At 40.9% G+C, this 27,070-nt stretch overlaps 1 protein-coding gene across 1 annotated transcript in view; it reads right to left on the bottom strand.

Moving 5' to 3' along the window:
- Positions 1 to 662: 662 nt before the first annotated feature.
- The window catches only part of LOC149188286 (GDSL esterase/lipase At5g03810-like), a 59,901-nt gene continuing 33,493 nt past the window's right edge, over positions 663 to 27,070 (bottom strand). Inside the window, exons 2-3 of the mRNA XM_089409915.1 lie at positions 988 to 1,118; positions 663 to 890 (exon numbers count right to left, since the gene is read on the bottom strand). Coding sequence (XP_089266041.1) covers positions 663 to 890; positions 988 to 1,118 — 359 coding nt within the window. The remainder of the gene's footprint in view (positions 891 to 987; positions 1,119 to 27,070) is intronic.

Genomic DNA, 27,070 nt, shown 5'->3' with positions numbered 1-27,070 from the left:
GTCGATTCCGGGAATCGACCCGTACCGGCTTCGCCACCCCCGCGCCGCCCCGCCCTGCCCGACCGGTGGCGGGTCGATTCCGAGAATCGACCCGTATCGGCTTCGGAGCTTGTGAGCTCTATTTCACAAATTCTGGTGAAGATTTCTGAAAGCGTTACGATTTTGAAGAGTGGGTTCGACTAACCATACATCAAATTTTAACGTATAGCCTCCCTTCTAATCTATAAAATGCACCTCCTTTTTCTGAATAATAACTTCAAGTGGGCAGTAAGACAAACATTACAAACATTTTTTCAATATAATAATTTAATGCTTACTTCCACATTATGTAAATGCAATGAATGAATGCTATGTGAATAAACAATAGGAAAAACTTATCATGATTTAAACTTATTATAATTTAGTTGTAGGGACAGTCAAAATAAGTCATCATTATTTTCCAAGAAAAGCCACAAAGTCAGCAAAGAACAGACTAAATGCCTCTAAACCTTCGGCAATTAACTTATTTCCTTATTTGCAGAAAAGACTAAACTCTTAACGAACAAAAGTTTCGAAGCATACTCGAAACCAAACAGATTTAATTACTTCCATCTAAAATATATAAATATAATTGCTATTTCCAAAACTAATATCTAAAATAAAAACAACATGAAACATCATCGTTAATGTAAAGCCAATATGGTCACCTGTATAAATTCTGAGAGTCTCTCGAGAAGATGATCCTGGAACTCGGTAACAGTATACAGTGCATTAGTAATGGGATTGATATAATAATTGTTGGCGAAGTCATCGGTTCCCATACTTATCGCAAACAAGCCTCTCGATATTAACTCGCTGGCATTCTTCGCGCCTACCATATCTACAAGCTGCTGCCTGAGAGTGAGAACATTCTGCATGAATTCAATATTATATTTCAGCTATGAAATGTCTTTGTATGTATCTAAATCCTTGTATCGCTATAGCATCACATATAGAACATGTACTAACAATGGTGAGTGAGGTAATCTCATCGTATCCACTAGCAGAAGAAGCAAAGCTGGCGCCCGTCAGAAATCGTGGTCCTTGTAATTCAGGATCCAAATATGCGAGCACTGTATCCGGAAGACCTGCTAATTCGGCTGTACATGTTCATACTCTCGATGTGAACTAGAATTTGTGAGCTAGAGCTCACATGCTCCGAAGCCAGTATGGGTCGATTCCTGGAATCGACCTGCCGCCGGTCGGGCGGGGCGGGGCGGCGCGGGGGTGGCGCTGCTGCCACCCCCGCGCCGCCCGACCGGCGGCGGGTCGATTCCGGGAATCGACCCGTACCGGCTTCGGAGCTTGTGAGCTCTAGTTCACAAATTCTGGTGAAGATTTCTGAAAGCGTTACGATTTTGAAGAGTGGGTACGATTTTGAAGAGTGGGTTCGACTAACCATACATCAAATTTTAACGTATAGCCTCCCTTCTAATCTATAAAATGCACCTCCTTTTTCTGAATAATAACTTCAAGTGGGCAGTAAGACAAACATTACAAACATTTTTTCAATATAATAACTTAAAGTTATTATATTGAATCAACCGCTGCGATGAATACATAGACCAAGTAAACTCCTGCCAGCAAGCTAATTACTTTAAATGAAGATACACATACCATTGGGATTGACGGATAAATCATGCAACTTGCAGGTGATAGAAAAACATTATTTAACATATATCGGTAATGGATACATTATCCTTTCATAGATAGAAAAACATATTTAACATATATCGGTAATGGCTTTCACTCAACCCGCGTGCATAGCATGAGAGGAAAACCCGCAAGATGGCGATTAGAAAAGTGAGGGTTTCCTGAACCTGAAACAACTGTGAGATAAAAAAAACCAATCTCCAACACATTCACTGCAACTAAATGAAAACAAGAATTATATCTAAATTAACAACAGAATGGTGAATTGAAAAGCCGGTGAGTTGATAAAACACGATGAATTGAAAAACCAACGAATTGAACCCTAATCATTAACAACATGGCCATTGAAAAACTAATATGGAAGACAGTGGCAAAATTGGAGGTTTGATATTAATGTCCTTGTGGCGGGGATCGAGATATTAGGTTTTCAAGAAAATTTAACAACTAAGTGGCGATATTCAAACTCTAGCTATGCCTATGCCTTATGTCTAGCTATGCAAACGCTCCTTTAAAAAAAAAAAAATTCCAAATAAATTTGTGAACTCTCTAAGCAACGCCTTTTTCTTTCTGCATATAGAAAAAATAAATCATTAAATTCAAACTAAAAATAACTTTCCAAAGTAAATTTGTGGATTCCCCAGACAACGCCTTTTCTTTCTGCACAAAAAAGGAAACTTGAAAGAGGGGGGACAGTAGTAAGTGCAAACTTACAGAGTATATCTGTTACTAATTTTCCGTTGGTAAATCGACCAGTGGGTTTATGATCCTTGAAATCTCTCCCATACGGAGGAAAGTTGGCCTTTGCAATCGTCGCAAGTGCATTGTTATTACCAGGGTCTACAGTAGAGTCTCCAAATACGTAGGCGGCTGGCACCAAAGGCTTTGTGGCTCATGAGTTTACTTGCGTGCGTGACTTATCACGGAATGGAATTTGACGTCACGGGTAAATTGACCGTTTGATGGTTAAAAGTATCCTTACTCGTCAACTTTCTTCGTAAAACTCTCCGAGCGGGCGCGGAATATTCTCATATTCAAAACATCTGGGCGTGGGCAGGACAATTCTTGGCACACCTTCATTATTAAACTCCCATGCATATTAACGTTGTGGTCAATTCACACCGACATACTAAAATCCCTTCGGCAAGGTAGTGAACTGACCTTGGTGTTAATTTGCAGGGGAGTTTAACAACGAAAGTAGGCGTTAAAGTAGATGTATTACTCAAAACAGAAAGATGGGCCAGCTACCACATCATCTTACAACATATGGCTTGGTTACTAGTCCCATATGAAAGATGGGCCAGCTACCGCATCAGCTTACCAGTAATTGCAAAAGCTTTTGTCAAATAGAGTGCAATGCTCCATCGTGCAACACTCCCAAGTAGGTAGAACATTACAACTATTCAAAACCGGTAACATAAGGCGAAGGCTGAATATCGCCGCTTAGTTGTTAAATTTTCTTGAAAAACTAATATCTCGATCCCCGCCACAAGGACATTAGTATCAAACCTCCAATTTTGCCATTGTCTTCCATATTAGTTTTTCAATGGCCATGTTGTTAATGATTAGGGTTCAATTCGTTGGTTTTTCAATTCATCATGTTTTATCAACTCACCGGCTTTTCAATTCACCATTCTATTGTTAATTTAGATATAATTCTTGTTTTCATTTAGTTGCAGTGAATGTGTTGGAGATTGGTTTTTTTTATCTCACAGTTGTTTCAGGTTCAGGAAACCCTCACTTTTGTAATCTCCATCTTGCGGGTTTTCCTCTCATGCTATGCACGCGGGTTGAGTGAAAGCCATTACCGATATATGTTAAATATGTTTTTCTATCTATGAAAGGATAATGTATTTGAGTTAATATTAATGTCACCTGCAAGTTGCATGATTTATCCGTCAATCCCAATGGTATGTGTATCTTCATCTAAAGTAATTAGCTTGCTGGCAGGAGTTTACTTGGTCTATGTATTCATCGCAGCGGTTGATTCATTATAATAAATTTAAGTTATTAAATTGAAAAAATGTTTGTAATGTTTCTCTTACTGCCCACTTGAAGTTATTATTCAGAAAAAGGAGGTGCATTTTATAGATTAGAAGGGCAGCTATACGTTAAAATTTGATGTATGGTTAGTCGAACCCACTCTTCAAAATCGTACCCACTCTTCAAAATCGTAATGCTTTCAGAAATCTTCACCAGAATTTGTGAACTAGAGCTCACAAGCTCCGAAGCCGGTACGGGTCGATTCCCGGAATCGACCCGCCGCCGGTCGGGCGGGGCGGGGGGGCGCGGGGGTGGCGGCAGCGCCACCCCCGCGCCGCCCCGCCCCGCCCGACCGGCGGCGGGTCGATTCCGGGAATCGACCCGTACCGGCTTCGGAGCTTGTGAGCTCTAGTTCACAAATTCTAGTTCACATCGAGAGTATGAACATGTACAGCCAAATTAGCAGGTCTTCCGGATACAGTGCTCGCATATTTGGATCCTGAATTACAAGGACCACGATTTCTGACGGGCGCCAGCTTTGCTTCTTCTGCTAGTGGATACGATGAGATTACCTCACTCACCATTGTTAGTACATGTTCTATATGTGATGCTATAGCGATACAAGGATTTAGATACATACAAAGACATTTCATAGCTGAAATATAATATTGAATTCATGCAGAATGTTCTCACTCTCAGGTGGCAGCTTGTAGATATGGTAGGCGCGAAGAATGCCAGCGAGTTAATATCGAGAGGCTTGTTTGCGATAAGTATGGGAACCGATGACTTCGCCAACAATTATTATATCAATCCCATTACTAATGCACTGTATACTGTTACCGAGTTCCAGGATCATCTTCTCGAGAGACTCTCAGAATTTATACAAGTGACCATATTGGCTTTACATTAACGATGATGTTTCATGTTGTTTTTATTTTAGATATTAGTTTTGGAAATAGCAATTATATTTATATATTTTAGATGGAAGTAATTAAATCTGTTTGGTTTCGAGTATGCTTCGAAACTTTTGTTCGTTAAGAGTTTAGTATTTTCTGCAAATAAGGAAATAAGTTAATTGCCGAAGGTTTAGAGGCATTTAGTCTGTTCTTTGCTGACTTTGTGGCTTTTCTTGGAAAATAATGATGACTTATTTTGACTGTCCCTACAACTAAATTATAATAAGTTTAAATCATGATAAGTTTTTCCTATTGTTTAGTAAAATAATCAAATTTATCATCATTTTTAAATAATTCACATAGCATTCATTCATTGCATTTACATAATGTGGAAGTAAGCATTAAATTATTATATTGAAAAAATGTTTGTAATGTTTGTCTTACTGCCCACTTGAAGTTATTATTCAGAAAAAGGAGGTGCATTTTATAGATTAGAAGGGAGGCTATACGTTAAAATTTGATGTATGGTTAGTCGAACCCACTCTTCAAAATCGTAACGCTTTCAAAAATCTTCACCAGAATTTGTGAACTAGAGCTCATAAGCTCCGAAGCCAGTACGGGTCGATTCCCGGAATCGACCCGTACCGGCTTCGGAGCTTGTGAGCTCTAGTTCACAAATTCTAGTTCACATCGAGAGTATGACATCGGATTCGGTTCGTAATCTTCTTATGTCATCATCTGGCTTTTCCTTTATAGACGGAACCATGAATTCATTCCCCCTCAAATTTGAAGATCGCGCCATATTTATGAAACGCTTCACGCATTCTGGAGAATTTGGATGACAGGCCTGTCTCTGCTTTAGACGTATTTGATGAGTTGGAGATATTTAGAGGAGAACAAAAAGATAGGATGGATGAAACTTTCCCTCCCATTTGCATATTTTGCATCAAAAATTCTCTAGAATATCGACTAATTAAATTTTTAATCATATTTATAGTCTACGACATTAAAAAAGGGCAAAATCCCACTTAAAACTGAAGAATAAGACTGGAAGATCGAAAAGCTATTTGCCAATTGAAAAAATCCTTACCATGTTTTAATTCGGACTTGTCATATCAAATATAATATATCTCCAACTTTGTCGCTTTAACTTTTAACTGCAAATAAACGATAAATTTCGTCATGAATTAGATACGCGAATAACCCTTCAACTTTATATATTGTCCCACATGTTAAAATCCCTGCACAAATGTTTCTAGTATTGGTGTTAACGCCTACTTTAAGTTATTATATTGAAAAAATGTTTATAATAATTGTATTTCACATCATGATTATAATAATAGGTTTAAACTGCTTCTAAGATTGTATTATTGATTTTTAATTTATAAAATTATTTTTTCAATTTGGTTTGGTGAAATAAAGAAACAAATAGTTCTATCTAATAGCATGTTTGTTACCTAATTGATTTTTCAAGTGTTAGTCTTGGAAAGGGATTTAGAGAATTAGTTATCAAATTTTGCAAATTATTTTTCCTATATCAAATAATAAAAGAAATAGCAAAACCAATCCATGGTATGACAAAGAGTGTAAAAGTGCGAGGAGAGCAATTAAGGAAGCTGTTGATGAATCTCTTAAAATGGACAAGATAAAAATATATAAAGCCCTAACTAAAAGGAAAAAGAGGCAATACATTCGTCAAAGACAAGGGAATCTCTTACACCTCTCTAAGCTAGCTCCTAAGAAATTTTGGAGGCAAATTCTGACTAGGAAGACTAAAGAGGTGTCTCACCTCCATTCTTGGAATAAGAAGAAGGATTCATGGAAGTTGCTAGGGGGATGCATGAGAGAATTCAAATAGGAGGAAACAAACTAGAAAAAAAGGAATGAAAAGAGAAGTTTAAGAGAAGAGAATGGGATAAAATGAAGTGCGACGAGTATATAGACTAGATCAACTCTTAAAAAAGGTGGATCCATTTTCAACATTGTCCCTCCTAACGTGCGTCTAGAAATAAAACAATTGCATGTGAAGGTGGGAGAATAAAGTATTCATTGTTTGATTCGAAATTACTTGAAGATTTGGGTAGATGTGTTCTAGATCCGCGCAACGCCACCCCCGGGCCGCCCCGCCCCGCCCGACCGGCGGCGGGTCGATTCCCGGAATCGACCCGCCGTCGGTCGGGCGGGGCGAGGCGGCCCGGGGGTGCCGCTGCCGCGGAGGGGGCGGGGGAGGGGGAGGGGGCGGGGTGGCCAGGGAGGGGGCGGTGGCGATGGAGGGGTGGGCAGGGGGGCCGGAGGGGGCGGTGGTCGGGGATGGGTGGGCGGGGTGGGTGGGGGGGCCGGGGAGGGGGCGGTGGCGGGGGATGGGTGGGCGGTGTGGGCGGGGAGGGGGCGGTGGCGATGGGCGAGGAGGGGGCGGTGGCGGTGGGCGGGGAGGGGGCGGTGGCGGTGGAGGGGTGGGCGAGGGGACCGGGGAGGGTGCGGTGGCGGGGGAGGGGTGGGCGGTGGCGGTGGAGGGGTGGGCGCGGTGGCGGTGGAGAGGTGGGCGGGGTGGCGGTGGGCAGGGTGGGCGGAGGGCAGTGGCGATGGCGATGGCGGGGGATGGGTGGGCGGGGTGGGCGGGGAGGGGGCGGTGGCAGTGGAGGGGTGGGCGGGGGCGGTGGCGGTGGAGGGGTGGGCGGGGGAGAGCACAACTGTGATTTTCGCATTGATTTTTTAGTTAATTATTATTTTTTGAAAAAAAAAAGTTGTTATTATTATTTTTTTGACATGAAATTCATAAAAAAAACTATTATTTGACCATTTTTAGTTAATATTTTTGTATAAAAATTGTGATTTTGACATGTTAATTCTAGCAAAAAATTATCAAAACGTTTAGTTTTTTTGTTATATTTATGTTAAAAATGGTTATTTTTATGTCCATTGTTAAAAAATGTTGTTTTTTAGAAACAATTATTTCATGTGGATTGAAAAATTAATTAGGGATGTATAAATATGTAGATTATCTAAAATTCAAACTATCGACTTTCTAATTTAAAAGCGCAAAACAATAAAAACCCCACTAAAAAAAAAAAAATTAAGATAGAGAACAAGAAAATATGAATAAAATGACCACTTCAAAAACTATCAAATTTAGAAAATAATTTTTTACATTTCACACACTAGAAAATTTAAAGTCAAAAAATAGGTCTTTTAAAAAAAGGGTGTGATGCAGAATACTCACTTTTTAAAATCAGGATGAAAATCACTACCATTCACTACATTTCTAAAACTTAATGCACATGAAAAAAATAAAGTTCCAAAAACCATGTTCTAAAAAAAACGTGTGTATTCTGCATCACCACTTTTGAAAATCGGGTCATCTTTTTGCCACCTCTACAAAACGGGTAATAGTATCAGTTCTCGTTTCAAAGTTTACATTGTTAGTTGTACAAAAAGCTTTCTTTTTAGGCATCAATATTAAGAAAGCGGAAAACAAACACCTGCATTGTGCATTTGCATCTTGATAGTTTGCGTGTTTGATTTAGGAAAAGTGCATTAGAGTGTGCTGATTACTCTTTGAGAAAAGATGGTGTCTTTCTTTTCCCTTTGTAGCTAGGATTTTCATGGTTGAAAAGATATAAAAATCTTGCTTATCATCTTTAGAATTCATTTAGGAATTGTATCATACATCTCGTGGTGAACCTCAAAAGGCAAACTTCTAAAAAGATCAACCTAAAATAAATTGAATGAACTTAACAACGCTTTGTAACTTAATGCACAACATAGAGGTCTAGGCTAGAGACGTGTTCCGGCGTCGTAAAGCCTGGTGACTGTCGATCTCGCTGATGGTGGGTGATTCCTCCTGAGGGACGATAGCGCCAGTATGGATTGTGCTCCCACGTACCGTCGAGTATATATTGGGAGACCCCTATAGGCATAAAACCTTTATCCTTAGGAAGCCGTGTCGGCCGCCCTACTGATCGCAATGCACTGAACATAGCATTCAGGAAGATCGACTGCCCGTACCGTAAAAAGTATTCTGCAGTTTTGCGAAAAGTTTGGCACACCCTCTACCTAGAACTCTAGAGCAGTTCCTTTTGGCCTTTTTCATACTCTATAACGGAAAAATTCCATCCGAGCATTTGTCACTTCGGGCTCGTTAAAACATCGAAGGAGACTAGAGTCATCTTTAGCTTTTTCTCGACTCTTTAAAAGTGAAAAAGCAAGTTGTGTCTAAAAGCGTCTAAAAAATTCATTTAATTCGGAAACACACTTTCCCCTTTTGTATTTTGTTTGATCGAGTAATCCGCAATCGTGGAAGAAAGTCAATTGAAACCCCGTCGTTCGCGGAGGCTTACGAGTCAACAGTCTTTGTCTCTAGAATCGAAAACAGTACGGACAAAGCGAACTCGTTTAACCGGTTCGAAATCTCCTATCAAAGTTAGAACAAGTGTTCCAACAACATCTGAGATTCCGGTTACTCCAAACATTTCTGGAAACCCTGCCTCTACAGAAGAAGTTCAACAATCACAGAGGGACAGTGATACTAATCCTAGTCTGAGAACAAACACTTGTGTTACTGAACCAGTTCAATCTGTAACCGGTTCAGAGAGTCTTGTTCTTCAAACATCTGTCGTTGTTGATTCAACCCCTTCTTCGGCACCGGAAATATTTTACGGACCTGACGGTCTTCCCCTTCCACCTAGTTTGATTGTGATAGAGGAAATTGTAGAAGATCTACAAGCAAGTACTCCAACACATTTTGGAGTCGGGGTCACTCTATTTCCTTCGACATCAGAAGTTAGTCTACCACCAGTGGAAGCTCCTATAGAGTCGCTAGGTAATCTCTTGGATAGACTCAAAATGTCTGAACAACCGTCAACATCTAGGACTGTGTCGAATGACACAGCGACAGCAGAACTCCCTGCCGTCACTCCGACAATGTTTGCCGTCATACCATCTGTCCCGACTAGCTCACAACCGCTAGAAGGAGTCGACCCAGGGACTATTTCGATAGTGTGGTATGTTCCAGTTTGTTCCTCCAGAATAATATCCGGCAACTCTTATGTTGAAACTCGCCAGATTGATCCATTTGGAGGTCAATTTGGGCAATCCAGTCCCCAAGGACAAACAATCCCCTTGAGTTCCGGATTGCCACTGTATGGGGGGCAGTATGCCCTTTCATTACCCCCTCCGGGAGGGTATCCATACGAGAGTTCACAACAGTATTCAGGTTATACTGGGATTACATCAAGTGGTTGGGTACCTATACTACCTCAACGACCAAGGGTTGTGTATTCTATGCAACAATGTGTACCTATGTCGAACATCCCGACCACACCGGCTATTGTGACAGTGTCGCAAGTTCAAACGTTGCCTGTTGTATGTCAACCTCAGATTTCTCAAGTTGTAATGCAACAGCCCCTTGACCCTGTGACTCAACCACAATCGCCTACTGGTGGGTCGACACAGGTCCAAACGGGTACAATTACCCCACATCTTGGTCTGACGGTTAGTATAGCACAACAGAGCATGGCTTCACAACCGTGGCTGGTGCAATACCAACAACCGCAATTCCAACAAGTATACCAAGGTTCTAAGCAGCAGATCTTTGCAAACAGTGGACAACTGTACATTCAAAACGGTCAAAATCAACCACTTTACAGTGGTCAAGTCGACCAACCGTATCAGTCATACCAACATCAATTGCATTATGCTGGTATGCAAAGGCCAACTGCTCAGGCAATTCCATCGTACCCTGGGTATGCTTCACCTAACCTGAATCAACAGTTACCATTCGTGGTAACTTTAGAGTTACCCGATTTACACCGGTTAACAAATGATCCAATTGCTTACGCCCCTTGGTGGCCAGCGATTCCTCACAAACTTCCTTCGGACATTCCTAAATTTAATGGAAATCCAGGTGAAGACCCATCGAATCACGTGATGACTTTTCATCTGTGGTGTTCATCAAACACCCTCAACGATGATTTGATAAGGCTTCGCCTTTTTTAGAGGACGTTAACGGGTCCAGCAGCAAAATGGTATATTGAATTACCTAGAGCTTCGTTCGACAATTTCAGCTCCCTAGCCACGACTTTCTTGACCCATTTTCAATTACCAATAAGGTATGAAACGGGAACGGAAATCTTAACCAACTTCAAACAGACGACGAACACTCATATATCCGATCATATACATGAGTGGCGACGTCGTCGTAGGATGGTAAAAACATACGTTCCCGATCAGTTATTAGCTGAATGGTTTATCAAGTCGTTACTTCCTGCTATAATGGAAGATGTGGCAAAGGGGGGAGTCGTAATGGAAGAGCAAGTTATCGCTCGTGCGCAGTATCTAGACTTAGTCTATACTCAGTCTGGCACGCTGTATGACAAAATACCTGATGCCCCTAGACCGAAATTTTCAATTCCTCCTCCTCCTAAATCAAACAATGACTCTCATGCCGGCGATGGCGTGATTGGCACGACAAACGCGAAATCGGCAAAGGCGAACTCCAAGAAAGCCCGTAACATTTCAGATCAAAATGCAAAAGATGAAATTCTTGCTTCGGAAGTAAATGCCGTATCAGTAGATAAAGGCAAAGAAACCAATCAACCAGGAAGCAAGAAGAATCAAAACAAAGGGAAGAAGAAAAAACAGGGTGAGTCATCTCCCGGAAAAGCTTCTTCAAATCCTCCTGGGAAAGGGAAACCAAAAAGTCCATGTTTTATATGTGACGAAGATCATTGGACAGCTGATTGTCCATACAAAGCTGAGCTTAAAAGGTTCTTCAAAAGTTCGCAAACCTCAGCTGTGTTAACTGATCGGTTTCGAAATCCAGGTCAAAATCTGGTTGATAGTGGAAATGCTTCCCCGTCGCAAGTGCTAATGTTGTCGATCTCCAAGCAACAAAATGATGCTTTGATTTCGACAAGGAACAAAGATTACAGGAATCCACAGCTGTCGAACGACAAAGGTAAAGATCAACCAAGTAGTTCGACAACAACTTCGACAGAAGTTGTACCACCTATTATTCCTGAATTAACAATAAAACCGCCAAAGGGAGTATTACACAAGTCGACATTTAATCCTCGCACTAGAGCGGCGCATCATTATAACATAGTGGAAGATTTGGCCCAATCGCCATCCGCTATGTCGACTCTTGAAGTACTACAAAATTGTCCATCCCAAAGGCAGGCTTTGTTATCGGCCATTGGTGGGGTTGATCCTAAGGATTCCAATCTTGTATCCTTCGACCACAAAGGATACGATCCTCAGTTACCAGCTTAACTAGCTTTCCTTATTCAAGTGAAAGCCCTCAACAAAATTGTTCACAGAACAATTATTGATGAGGGGGCATCTACGTGTATTATGTCGATGAGTTGCTGGAAAACTTTAGGATCTCCAACCTTGTCGCGATCTTCGACGACATTAAAAGCATTCGACGGAAGGACATATACCCCGTACGGTATCCTAAATAAGTTTAAGGTTGAACTAGGGGGAAAAACAGTATAAATAGATGTTGAAGTCATCGATGGGAATCTTGATTACAACATCCTACTGGGAAGACCATGGATCTACGCCATGACAGTTGTTGTGTCGACCTATTTTAGGAAGATCGCATTCCCCTTTCAAGGAGGAATTACGATCATCGACCAACAAAGCTTTCTCCCTAATGGTTCTCAAGTTATGGGAAGCATTCCAATGATCCATGGGAGTAACCATTCGCTTCAAGATATTGGAGTAGGCCTATTGAAAGACCCCACATTAATGGGGACTTTTGCACTTCCACCTCCAATCTATAGAGGAGAAGTAGCATTGGTAGGAGCCTGCAATATGATATCTTCCACGAAGGTCTCAGAAGACGATATCGACATGGATCGTGCAATGGTTTTGCCCCCAAGCCCGATAGAAATTTTGTAGCAATCAATGTTTCTGGCATGGGAGGCGAGCCCAAGTCAACGCTCATCAAGCAGTTGGGTAGATAGGTCTAGAGAATATGGTACCCCTTTAGATCCTTGGTAGCGAGTGCATGGAACTGACGAAGGAATCCTACAACCAATGTTGATTGAGGGGGCACCATGGAATGATTTCCACCATCGTTCCCTTCTTCCAGATTATGAAGAAGATACTCAAGACGACCTTTATCACCCTTCAGTTTTTGAATTTCTATCAAATACTGTAAATACGGTGGATTCCGAGCGAAACCTATCCAATATTGAAGAGACTATAGCCATAAATATCTCAACCAAAGCAAATGTTGTAGAGAATATTTATGTTGGCAAATGTTGTTCTCCTTCAGAACTTGAAATATATAACGCTCTTTTCCGTGAATTCAGAGATGTCTTTGCTTGGTCATATGATGAAATGCCAGGCATCGACTCGAGTATCGTTGAACATGAAATTAAGATGTATCGTGATGTCAAACCAGTAAGACAACGGCTTCGGCAGGTGCACCCCAAGAAAGCCGCTGCCATTAAGGCAGAAGTTGAAAAGCTTCTCCATGCTGGTTTCATCTACCCAGTTCCTCTAACCGATTGGGTATCGAATATTGTCCCTGTTATGAAGAAACAAGGGACAATTAGAGTGTGTGTCGATTATAGGGATGTAAACCAAGCTTGTCCGAAAGACAACTACCCTACACCCTTCATCGACCAGATAATTGATGAATGCGCCGGATGTGAAATCTTTTCATTTATGGATGGATTCTCCGGGTATAATCAAATAAATATCCGCCCACAGGACCAGTCAAAGACTGCATTCATTTGTCCGTGGGGCACATTCGCATATCGAAAATTACCCTTTGGTTTAAAAAACGCTAGGGCGACGTTTCAAAGGGCAATGAATTATGCCTTCCATGACATCAAGAACATCGTTCAACCATACCTCGACGACCTTCCGGCTCATTCGCGAAAGCGGACTGATCATCCGCAGCATTTAAGAGCGATATTTCTACGTTGCCGACACTACAAGATACGACTCAATCCACACAAATGTGTATTTTGCGTCAGCTCTGGTCGTTTACTTGGCTTTGTAGTCTCCAAGGACGGGATTCGTCTCGACCCTTGCAAGGTTCAGGCAATCATCAATTTGCCTCCACCTTCAAATTTGCTTCAGATTCAGAAACTCCAAGGGAAAGCAAACTTTCTAAGGAGGTTCATTCTGAATTACGCAAAAATTGCTAAAGGTTATACTCGTCTTTTGAAAAAGGATGTACCTTTTCTCTGGGATTAGGTGGCGCAAGCTTCTTTTGACGCTCTGAAAGATTCTCTAGTAAAAGCATCATTAATGTATGCCCTGGACTATCAAAGAGATTTTAACCTGTATCTGGCTGCAGCGGATACGACCATTGTGATGGTTTTAGTTCAAGAAGTCGATGGAATTGAACATCCTATATATTATTTAAGTAAAAACTTGAATGATACAGAAAGCAAATATTCTTACGTTGAAAAGCTAGCACTCGCTGCTGTTCAAGCGATACAAAGATTTCGACATTATGTACTCTTTCAGAAAACTACCATTCTATCAGATTGCAACCCCATGACTTATATATTGTCGCGACAGTTGCTGGGGGCAAATATTCAAAATGGATAGCGATCCTTCAAGAGTTTGATCTGGAATTTGTAAAATCCAAATCAAAGAAAGCTTTAGTTTTCGCGGAATTATTGTGCGATCTCCCATTGTCGTCCAACGATGAAACATCCGAAGAATCAATCGTGGACGAAAGTTTGTTTCTGATATCCACAAGCGATGAGTGGTATGGAGATATAATCGTTTATCTCCAAACCCAAAAATTCAGGCCTAACACCTCTCACTCAGAATAGAAACGTATACGATACCAAGCAAAAGACTACATGATCATCGGTGATACGCTTTACCGTCGTGGTATCGATACATTTCTGAGAAGGTGCCTCACCCATGAGGAGGCCGAAAAAGCCCTGAATGAGTGTCATTCAGGCGCATGTGGGGGGAATCAATCTGGATATGCTACAACACAGAAAATCTTACGAGCAGGATACTTCTGGCCAACCATGTTCAAACATTGCATAACCGCAGTCAGAAGTTGCCATGCTTGTAAAATTTTTGATAGCAAAACCAGAAGACCACCCGAACCTTTACAGCCGATAGTCGCTTTTGGGCCTTTCGCAAAATGGGGCATCGATTTCATGACATGTAACCCCACCTTGACCGGGGGGCATGGGTATATTATAGTCACCGTTGACTATTTTACCAAATGGGCCGAGGCGATGCCTACATTAGATAACACTGGTGAAACAGCTGCCCTTTTCTTTTTCAATCATGTAGTCGCCAGATTCGGCGTACCACAGGCTATAGTTACGGATCATGGATCGCATTTTCGCAATCACATGATGGTGGAATTCGCTGCCAAGCTAGGGCTATCTCACGACTGCTCTACCCCGTATTATCCACAAGCCAACGGACAGGTTGAAGCGATCAACAAAGTCTTGAAGCGTATGTTGCAAAGGATGATCGGAGTTCACAAAAGAAGGTGGCACTTAATCCTGTACTCAGCCTTGTGGACTTACCGAACATCAGTAAGGAATGCGACCGGGTTCACACCTTTCCAACTGGTGTATGGCCTGGAAGCAGTCCTACCAATCCAGTGTGAAATCTTGTCTCTTAAACTCGCAATTGATCTCCTCCCCGGAACTTCAGAAGAAGAGGCCTGTTTCTTGGAATTAATCCAATTGGATGAAACCCGTCGTGATGCCGCTTTGGCTAACGAAGCCCATAAGAAACGTGTCAAGGCGCAGTTCGACAAAAATGTCAAACCCCGTGTCTTCTTAGAAGGTGACTTGGTCTTGCTTTATGACCAAGAATCCGATAAATTGGGAGCAGGTAAATTTAATTCTTTATGGATGGGCCCCTATATTGTTAAATGAGTGTTAGCAAAAGGAGCCTACGAGTTAATGGATTATGATGGAATTCCACTGGCGCAACCCCGTAATGGGTTGTACCTCAAGCGTTACTATGATTAAATAGTAACCTGTATGCTTTTGTTGTATTTTGTTTTCGCTAAAGTGTTTGTTTTGGTCGAGTAATCCACCTTTTTACATTTATTGCAGATGTCAAACCTTCTGGAGACATGTGTTGGATATGCCGACGGAGCGAGTCGTAGTTCGCGGAACCTGTCCTCCGCAGCCTGGGCCATTTTCGATCCAAGCGACGAGTTAGTAAGTTTCAGAGGTGTATGTATTGGGCAATCAACGAATAACATCGCTGAGTATAGCGTGTTGATAGAACTACTCTCTGATGCCATCACCCATGGTATACGCCGACTAATCGTTAGGCTAGACTCACAACTCGTAATACTACAACTCAATGGTGTATATTCCGTCCGCAATCCAACTATTTATCATATGTTTCTAAGGGTTAAGATTTTTGAAAGACAGTTTGATTTAATTCAATACCAGCATATTTCCATAAAATTAAACACATTGACCGACTCATTAGCAAACTATGTGTTAGATAGACATTTGCGACATTCATAAAAAGAGACACATCATCAATGTTGTACATATGGATCATATAACTCAACCAGAATAAACCCCGAAAATCAAAATATATATATAAGTTGTTTATCGTTTACACATAATGTTCTGTAACCAAGACAAAAATCGGTCGCATGACCCAAAAACTCAAAATGCTAGGGGGCACCCTAGCCTAGTGATGCTCATGATAGCACGTCACGGCCTGTGCAATCATGCATAAGAGACAAGTCCATCGTCTAGGCACGCCAGTAGTATGCCGCTGCAACTGTAGAGGTAACTCGTCGATCCTCACATCCGTAATGCCAAGAGTAAGGCTCTCAACCTGCTCCTGCACAGCTGTAAGGGTCTCGGCCACATCAAGGTCACGAAGAATAACCCTCCCAGCAGTCTCCCCTGCTGGGGCAGCGACTGGCGCTCTCGGGCGAACTGTTGGACGAACAGGACCAATGTCTGCATGCACACATGAGTTTGATTAAAGTCTTGATAGAATAAAGCACAAGGACATTACAAATAAAAGCAGTAAACAGTGATATGGTCGAAGATTTTACCAATAGCGCCCCACTGTTCGCCATCCGGCAGTACCAAATCCGGATCACCTCGGAAATCCATGCCAACATATGGATACTCGGAATAGACCATCTCCTGACGCTCGAACCACCTAAAGAAGGTATCAGTGAAAGAAATCTAAGAATGACTAGCATGCCTAGACATGTGATTAACCCATCTCTGCATGCGTGGCTCGGTAGGAGAAGGCAAGTCGAGTGCAATGTACTGAGGCTGCATCAGTGGTATCTTCTCCAAGGCAAAGGCAGTCAAAATAGAACCAAATCCAAAGTTCTTCAACTTCTCGTCCTTTAACTTGGTCAACTGACTTTTCATCTGAAGAAGTACTGCATCACACCAATTGAATATTTTCGGTTGGAGACACTCCAAGGCGTGCTACACGTAGGATCTGTTGGCAACATGAAGAGATGAACTACCGGCCATCCTACCAATAGTATACAGAATGGACCTGAGAGACCTGTCAGCAATCTCACGGATAACTATCTTGTCGTCTCTTCTCGGCTGAGATCCTTCCCTGCAATACTGGCGGACATAATCTCTCACAGAGTCACTCCCTCAGGCCGAACCTGACAAAGAAATGGGGGCACCCCGCCTCGACAAGCCAGTCAAGAAGTAAATGTCTACCACGGTCAAAGGGATAGATTTGATCCTAATCTGAAATACTTGGTTGATAGGATCCCAAGCATCAAGCATATACTGCAATAAGGAGATCTGCTGTCTCATACTAGAGATACGGAAGAACTTCAGCAGACCACAGTTCCGCAGCGCGTTCACCGTGACAGGGTCATGTAAGGCAATCATGTCCTCTTCTTCATGTTCTCGTTCTCACCATGTAAGGGTCATTTTGCTCCAATAATCTCTGAAAAACAAACATGAGAGGAGTTAGATCCTGTATTTGATGAGAAACTGGCAAAATTTTCATCAAAAACTGTGCAACAAAACTATTTTTCTATGCCCAACGCAACTAGCTAGTGTTCCACCTGCGTTGAAGGTCAAACTGCCTTCATGCAGCTTGACATTCAGCGCAAGTTTCGAGTGAACCAGGTGCGCTGATGGCAGAGAGACCCAATAAAACCCTAGGAGCTCAGGAAAACAGGAAAACAAGCACAGAATGCAGAAAAGAAACCATGAAATGAAAGAGCTCAAGTTTAGCTCCTACTTGGTCCAGACGGCGCCGAAAATCATCCGCAGAATCTCCCGGAATCAGCTGATGAAAATCAAGAGGAAAGGGGCACCTCCAAAGCTCCAACAAACCAAGTTCAAATGAAATGGTAAAATGAGAGGTAAAAACACTTTTTAATTGCTTTTTACGTAGTTCAAAGCGAAATATTAGGGTTTTAATCTCATTTTCAATCAAATTTTATTCATTTCTAACTAGTTTGATGCAGCAATTGAGGATACAGTACTATCTTTGAAAAGGGAAAAGCTAGTCATAGTAAAAAATCAAAATTTGACCATATAATCGAGCAGTTTTAGCACACAGTTCATGCTCGTTAAAAAATCAACGCAAGATTCGAGCAGTTTTAGCACACAGTTCATGCTCGTTAAAAAATAAACGCAAGATCCGAGAAGTTTTAGCGCATAGTTCATGCTCGTTAAAAAATAAACATAAGATCGAGCAAGTGTTTCAATCCGCGTTTAAGCTCGTTAAAAAATGAACTACCCGGTAAATAACCATTGTGAATGTAATATCATCAGCCATTAAAGCCTTGGTCGTGTTTGCACCGTCACCTCCACTTTTCCATTGGCCGATCGTTCACCTCCATATTATTGTTTACCCATTTTGAGGAATAGTTGCGAAGAGTGATTTCACTAGCCATCCTTGTGACACTGCCGTGATTGGAAAATTCCGACCCATACCTGGAATCAGCTGCTAACCCGTTTTATCACTCGTTCCTCAAAAGACGAGTCTTCTTTAAGCTCTTTTCATCTGACTCGTAAAATATGAAAAGATTGCCGTGTTTTGGCCTTCCAGCTCGTTAAAGCGACCGGAAGTGATATCCCTCCTCTAGATTTTAATCTTTTTGGACCTGAGGGATTATTGCACAAAAAGATCGAGCGCTTGTTTTGTTCGGCTCGTTAAAACTATCGAAAACTCATCCCTTCTGTATTGTTTTATACTTTTTTAGACTGAAGGGATTAGATGACGAAAAAGGACTTTCAGAGTTGACTTTACGTACCTTTTCAGACTCTCTAAAAATGAAAAGGACCGAGTTATCTTTGTCGTTAGACTCGTTAAAAGCATTAAATAGCGACAAACTTGTCTTTAGATGAGAACGAGTTTCACTATCGCTAGGCTCGTTAAAACATAGTGATGGGCTTGCCCGAAGGGCAAGTTATAGAACAAGCATATGTTATCCTCCTCAAGCTTGACAAAAATAAAGAGGTACTGGTCAGCAATGACTAGGGAAAAATTGGGAGAAACTCAAGAAAACTTTGATGGTAGCAAGTCGCTCTTGAATATGACACTTTTCCTCCGTACCACAGTCGGGTTGGGTTGTTTCATTCACCGGTCACATCACCATGGTCTTGCCATACCATCCATATTTGGGGTAATGCTACCGATCCATCGCATAAGTGTCGCCATATGTTCAAGAGAAGTCGTTCAGAGAAGCCAACCGTGTCCCATCCACTGCCATACATTATCCTTCATCCTTTCTTGACCGCCACCCTGAATCATATGTCATCAAATCGTTTTCACCTCCATCAAAATCATTTGCTCCGTTCCGTGTCACTGATGTGGGATTCATTAAGGCCCTCCTTTGACGGATCGCTTCTTGTCAACATCAACTCATTATCCAAGAAGTTGATCTAGGAACAACCCCTTCAGTACTTTGAAGCTTGCATGCCTCAATGGCAAGTTTCTCACTTCCGGCGACAGGTATACATCAATGACCTTCGACCGAAATATTTTGTGTGGTGTTCGACGCCAAGTCCTTTATTCACACCACGTGAATTGTACTGCAGTACCTTGAGGGTCATTATCATTATCGGTGATTCCTCTAGCGCTTGTTAACGGTTTACCTCATTGACTGGTAATCAAGTGATGTATTTCCATGTTCGACTTCAGAACATTTCTCACATGGATTGACTTGTACTTAGAGTGAAGATCGAACGAGTTTGAAGACCCCGGATCTAGTTTCATCCATCCGGGCTGCGATATATATTCAAGAAAGATAAAGGCATTGACATGTACATCATTGCAGTAGATAATCATCCTACCCAAAGGATGATAATTTCATCAAAATTATCAGTCTACCATTAGACGATTGTCTGTTCTATGTACAGAAAAATGAATTTATAAAGTTGAGCATGGGAATGCTCGCCTCAGCTAGATCATGAAAGTAGTATGAAAAATAATGTATTGTATTGTATCTTATTACAAGTCTCCTCCCAGCATTGGATGAACTTCGGATCCTCCTGATAAAGCATTTCACCCGATAAACGACCTCATACTTTAGGGGGCAACTGTTGTAGACATTTTTGTGCCTTACAGCTATAAGCATGAAATGTCCATAATCTAAGGGATCCAAAGTCCCTAAACATGTTGTTCCTACCCTTAGAGGAACAAGGCTAACAAACCACAACAATTCACAGAAGTTCTCCACCAGAAGCTGCTAAAAAACAAGTCAATTCAGGATCAATTCAGAGGCTCCACTAGCTGTCTGCGCTGAAATGAAAAGTTTGCACTGGCTACCTACACTGCAACGCAGGTAGAAGCACTACCAGGGTGCGCTGAGTGGGAATCGACAAATGGCAAGTTCATTCAACAAGGTGTCAAGACCCTGGAAGCTTCCAGAATCTTCCTCAATGACACTTGCCTCAGTGAATTCGACTAGTGATGAGTAAGAGGTACTCAATCTCCAAGTGGAAGAAAGAACCTCCAAGTGGAAGCAAGAACTGACAGAGGGAGAGGACACTAGTCAGATCTCAAGCTGACTCATCCTCTCTCCAAACATCTATATATGGATCTCTCCTCCATGAGATCTAGATGCTGGAATTTTGTTATTGCAAAGAATTGTTGTTGGTTTGAGACTGGAATCATTGGGTGCTTAATGCTTTGAAGGGAGGTGAAGATAGGAATTCCATTTGTTGGGAAGGAGATGCTGGATTGGAGCCTTCTTGGTTGTATCTCTTCCTGAACCTTGTTATTCATCAATAAAGCTATCTTGGTTTCTCCTATATACTGATGTATCTTTGATGTATGGTTGCATTAGTATGTTTAGTTTATTTCTAATCCTGAACTAGTTATGAATATGAATCTATGTCTTTGTGTAGTGTTCTCTTCTTCTGATCTTGCAGGAACCTGTTGAAGCTGGGCGAGCGAGAAGGCAAGTGGCTGGGAACTCTCAAAGAGAAGAGAAACTGGATCGAGGGACAAACGGAAGACACCGGTTAGTCCATCCATCTCTCTTCATTCTTAATTCATAAAAGAAGAATACTAGAATAGTTGTCTCTGTTTGTTGCTAAGGCACTGTCACACCTTAGGTGGATAGGATCGTCCTGCATAGGCATTTTTTCCCCACAACAAAGAGGTAGACCGTCAGGTCCGTAAAATATTTCCAGTGCTTAAGAAGGTATATATTTTGCAGTGACAGATGTTTGGGGATAACACCTTCCCAATCAGCTGCAGATGGAGCCGGTTCAGGAATAGAAGTGTTTACCTTCACACCAGGATCAGTTCTACTGTCCTCTTGTGGCTGCGGAACTTATTCCGTAGAGGCAGGGATACCAGAAATGTTTGGAGTAACCAGAGTCTCTGAGGGTGTCGGAACACTTGTTCCAACCAAACCAGGGGACTTTGAACCGATTAAAGGAGTTCACTTTGTCCAGAATAGTTTTTTTTCCAGAGACAAAGATGGTTGACTCGTAAGTCTCCATAAACGATGGGGTTTTGATTGAATTTCCTCCACGATTGCGTATTACTCGATCAACTAAAAAGGGGGAAAATGATTCGGAATTAAATGAATTTTAGACGCTTTGACACAACTTGTTTTTTCGAATTTTTAAGAGTCGAGAAAAAACAAAAGATGACTCTAGTCGCCTTCGATTTTTAATGAGCCTGAAGTGACAAGTGCTCAGATGGACATTTTCCTTTAAGGAGTCTAAAAAGGAACAAAAGATACTACTCTCGAAATTTGGACAGAGGGATTACCAAACCAATTGCAAAACTGCAGAATACTTTTTACGGTACGGTAGTCAATCTTCTCGAATGATGTGTTTAGTGCATTGTGATCGATAGTGAGGTAGACACGGCTTCCTATGGATAAAGGATATAGCCTATTGTGGCCTCGCAATACATACTCGACGATACGTGGGAACTCAAGTCTGTACTATCACTTGTCGTCTCAAAGAGGAGGAATCACCCAACCAACAATGAAAGCGATAGTTACCAGGATTTACGACGCTAGAATACGTCTCTAGCCTAGACTTCTAAATGTTGTGCGATAGGTTCCAAAGCGTTTTTATGTTCGTTGAATTTATTTTACAATTGATCTTTCTTAAGAAATTTTCCTTTCAGGTTCACCGCGTGATGTAGATATACAATTCCTAAAATGCAATCTAAGATGATAAACAATTGTTTAATCTTGTTTTTGCAATGAAAATCCTAGCTACTAAAGAAAGAGAGATGATATTCTTTCAACATAGAACATAGAGCACACACTAGATGCATTGTCCTAAATCAAACCGACAAGTAGTCTAAATGAAAATGCACATGCATGTATTTCTTTTTAGCTTTCTTAATGTGTGAATGACAAGAATAATGCTAAGTACAAATCTAAATTATCTTTTCAAAGTGACAGTAGTAACAAATTTGTCTTCAAAAACGAAAGGAAGATAATGATGACACTTTGCGACTTTGAACTGAAAACTGTTTTTGACACTTGAAAACTACTAATTCAAATCAAATACAATAGTAACTGTATAATCGACCATCAAGAACAACAAAATTCTTTTCTTTGACTGAAAACGACACTTGCGACACTTCCAAATCAAAAGACGACAGTTTGATTACGTTACTTTTTGTAAAAGAGAACTATGAATGGCGTACAATACATAAAAACATTCACAATTCTTTGTACATGGAGGCAGAATCATGCAAAGGAAGGGAGTTTTCACAGTGGTATACTGATCACAAATAGCAAAACTCCTTAATAAAGTTGAAGAGAGTGAACACAAAACCAAAATATGAGAGCAGAAGAGGTCTTATCTGATCAGCACACCTGCAACACAGGGAAAGTGTGATGCAGCGCACCTACTGCACATGGGATGTGTGATGCATCTAGATTCCCAAGAGGAGAAAGTGCGATGGTCCAGGGATGAGACTTCAACTTGATTATTGGTCACAGTTTGCAGCTTAGTTCAGGGATTTAGGCCGAGCTAATGATAGTCAGTAAATAGAAATCACAGGGGCTGATCTAATGAGGTTACTAGAGCCACCACTGGGGAAATTAGGATGTTTGCAAATAAATTGTTCAGTTTATAAACAAAACCCAGATATAGACTGAAGCAGCATTGATCTACTTTGCACTTGCATAGAAAATGAAGTTCGAAGGCTAGCTGGCTTAACTTTAGGCTCCGTCTGTAAGTTTATAAAGCAAACAAATATAAACAAGCAAACAAGCTATTTGATCCCCAGTGGAGTCACATTTTGTTATCGGGAAATCTAGTGTCTATGCAGAGCTGCTAGTCCCACTAAGACGGGTAGGTATCTTAGAACCAAATAGATCAAAGTTACATTCGTTTTCCTTTATGAGAAGTGGATAGGAGAGGATCAAAGAATACCAACCTCTATCTTTCGCTCGGTTATTTGCTTGTTCCTTCTCCTCACCGACAGGTCTTTGCCACTTCTCCCTTGACCACTCCGCTTCAAAGAGTACCTGTAAAGTTAAAGCAGCATAATACCTTCAAAGTGCAGAGGTCTACAATCATAAGCAATATAGGACTAGATATATATTGACCACAAAAATGCATATACTATCAGACATACAAGAATGTGGAGGAAAACGAGAATAGCTTTATTGATATGAAGATTAGAAGAGAGGATTACAACCCATTGATCTGACCCAGTGTCATCCTCTCAGCATGAAAGCCCTTCTTCACCTCATGAAAAGCTTAGATCACCCAACACTATGATATTCCACTAGGAAGCCAACAACACTTCCTTACAAGATTCAAAATTCCAGCCTTTGGATCTCTAGGATGAGGGATCCATATATAGATGATTACAGGGAGGTGAGTTAGCTTCTGGGATTTCTATTAGTGTCTTCTCTCTGATAGTTCTTGGTTCCACTTGGAGATTGATGATCTCTTACTGATCCCTGGGTGAATTCAGAGAGGCAAGTGTCACAGGAGAAGTTTCTGGAAGATTCAATGATCGTCCACCTTGCAAATTGTCTCTGCCATTTGTCCACTCTCGCCCATCGCACCCTACAGAAGGGCTTTTCAGTATGCATCACACCTTTTACACTGGGCAGGTGAGATGCATAACACCCTTAGCACTGAGCAACCTATATGGTCTAGTTTTGACCAGTTCTGAGCAGTTTCCTGTGGAGAACTTCTGGGAGATGATGTAATCCGCTGACCTTGTTAATTTAGGGCATGAAACAACACTTTTAGGGACTCATAAGCCCTTGGTTTATGGACATATATGATTGGGGTTGGAGTGCCCAAAAATATCTATAACAAGCCTGCCAATCAAGATCATCCTCTTTACCATAGTTATAGTGGTAGGTTCAGTAGCTCTACATGAGGCCTCACGACTTGGCATGTTCTTGGCAGTAGAGTGCCTTTGTCTGAAGGTATTTGATTGGTGTACAAGGATCTTGTCCTATATGAAAAAGCAATGAACTTCAGTGAAACAAGGAGAGACGAAGAATTTTGGCTATGGTAGCATAAATTCTCCTTTTTCTTTGGGAGAGTACAGGCACTCTGACCTGTAGTGTCTACTACCATCAGTAGTCATATAGATCCAAGGATGGCCAAATGGTCAAACCTGATCCGGCGAATTTGTAGGGGCAAGGTCACCCGAGAAAGATTCAATGATGTGTTATTCCTTTGGTGGGAGGAAGAAATCATAGATATAGACGACTACCCTTATGTAGGCATAGACTACCGAGAGGACTCAGATCTTGCCCTTCCTGAGGGTACTGCATGGGGCGAGATGGGTAAAATTTTTAAATTTTTATGTTATTTGATCTTTTTATTTTATTTTGAATATGATATTTAAAAAGATAAAAATATTTTTCATGAAACAAAAATATTACAAAATTATTTGATGATGATGAAAATGTGGGACCAGTGAGACATAAGGGCCTACCTATGCATAGGCATCATGGGAGAGACGTGGAGAGAGCAACAATTGAGATCAAGAGATTCCTACATACAGTGCAAAGGAAATTGGAGAGTTTGACTCACCAGGTTCCCATGGTAGCTATAGAGGATCTCCTTGGGGCCGTTTAGAGGGAAGTTGTAAGAGTACCACAAGATTGGGTGTGGCTCTTCTGACTGGTGGAAAATTGCATCATCTTCTTCCATAACGCTCATCTAGTGTAGGGCCAACAAACATAGATTTTAGATGAGTAATATTTTGTGGACATGATTGGGCTTAAGACCTAATTTTGTAGGACATTTGTCCACATTTTGTAATATTTTTAACATATTATTCTTATCTATATAAAGACAATTTATTGATGGTTTGATAATGTATACATATTATTTTATGGTATTTCTTTATTTCAATGTGATGAATGATTAGTGCTAATCTAATGCTTGGTTAGCTATATAATCAACAAATGAGTTTTATGATCATGGAATATGAATGAAAGTAATAAAATTAAGTCACCTCTGTAATAATATTACTCTCAGAAATTGGTGATGTAATAAAGTATTTCTCAAATGATATATGTTATTTAATTGAGACAACCCCAACAATGAATCCAAATAAACTATTGACTATTCAATACCAAAAGATATTTCTTCAGATAATAAATTAATGACAACACTATATTCAGCCATATTATTGGATGTAGGACCAATACATGTGCCTCTTGTGACTAACAACTGACCAAATGGATAGTATATTACCCAAGCAATGAAAGTTAAGTTTTGAGTATGTCTACTAGCACCATCGGTGAATCCTAGATACAACAGATCAATCATTGAAACTTACCAAAGGAAACCAAAATACCACCATCACCACAAGACCCATAGATAGAAATAAAAAACTATGTACAATATCTACAAAACAAAGAAAATTCTAGGAAATAGCCTGGGCATAATACTTCTTAAGATAGAGCCCATTTCTAGGCTTCAACAACATATTTCCATCAAAGTCAACCAATTCATAGGCACCTTTCTTCAAGACCATTCTAATGATGAACAAACTGTACGACATAGGTTTGAACTTGCTTACCCCTAAGTTGTCATTATCTTGGTCATAGACCAGAACAAGGTCACCTTCAGAGAAAACCCTGGGATTCACAGTCTTGTCATATTAGGTTTTTACTCTATTTTTATGAGCCTAATTTGTTGTGGCTTCATCTCTATGCTTCTCATCAAGTTGTTCCAATTGAATAAGGTGTTATTCAAGACTAGATGTGTCTGGAAGAAGTCCAACTTCTAATTTAAGAGATGGAATCTCACATTCTACAGGGAAGATTGATTCCAAACCGTAAACTAGTTGAAAAGGAGTAAAACCCATGGAGGTCTTAGCCGACATTCTGTATGCCCAAAGCACGTGATATAACATGATGTTTCAGTTGGATCTAGCTTTATTGATTTTTCTTTGTAGGATAGTTTTGAGGGATTTATTCACAACTTCAATTTGACCATTAACTTGAGGATAGTAAGGAGATGAATGCTCCTATGTAAATCCCAATTTTAAAGCTAACTTGGATATCATCTTATTCTGGAAATGGCTGCCATGGTCAATGAAAATATACTTTGTAATAATGAAACGAGAAATGAATTGGTTGAAAAGGAAAAGAGTTGTTCTCTCACCATCGTTTGTGAAAGTAGGCATAGCTTTGGCCAACTTCGTAAAGTAGTCCATTGTTATGATAATGTACTTGTGACCCTTCGTTGAAGCTCGATTACATGTCGTAAAATCAATACCCCACTTTGTGAAAGGACCGATAGAGATGACGAGGAAAAGTGGAGCTCAATGAACGCGCATTTTCTGAGTATATATTTGACAAGGATGGAACTTTTTGAGGGCTTCCATGCAATCTTCAAAATTCGATGGCCAAAAATAGGCTACACAAAAGATTTTTTGGGATGTAGCAAGCCCATATACATGACCTCCACAAGATCCACAGTGGAATTCATTAAGAACAAACTCATCTTCTTCTTGTAAGAACTCTAGACACCACATATCTCCACAATGGTATGATATTGTCCACTTTGGGCCTAAGTCCTCATGGATTTTCTTTTGGACTTAACCCCAAAAGGCCTCATACCAATGGA

The sequence above is a fragment of the Pinus tabuliformis genome, chromosome 3_1 (genome assembly GCF_031772625.1).
Source record: "Pinus tabuliformis cultivar Carrire ecotype Pingquan chromosome 3_1, CPIR1, whole genome shotgun sequence".
NCBI lineage: Eukaryota > Viridiplantae > Streptophyta > Pinopsida > Pinales > Pinaceae > Pinus > Pinus tabuliformis.
The sequence above is the reverse complement of the archived record's forward strand: the minus strand, read 5'-3'. Positions and strand labels throughout refer to the sequence as shown.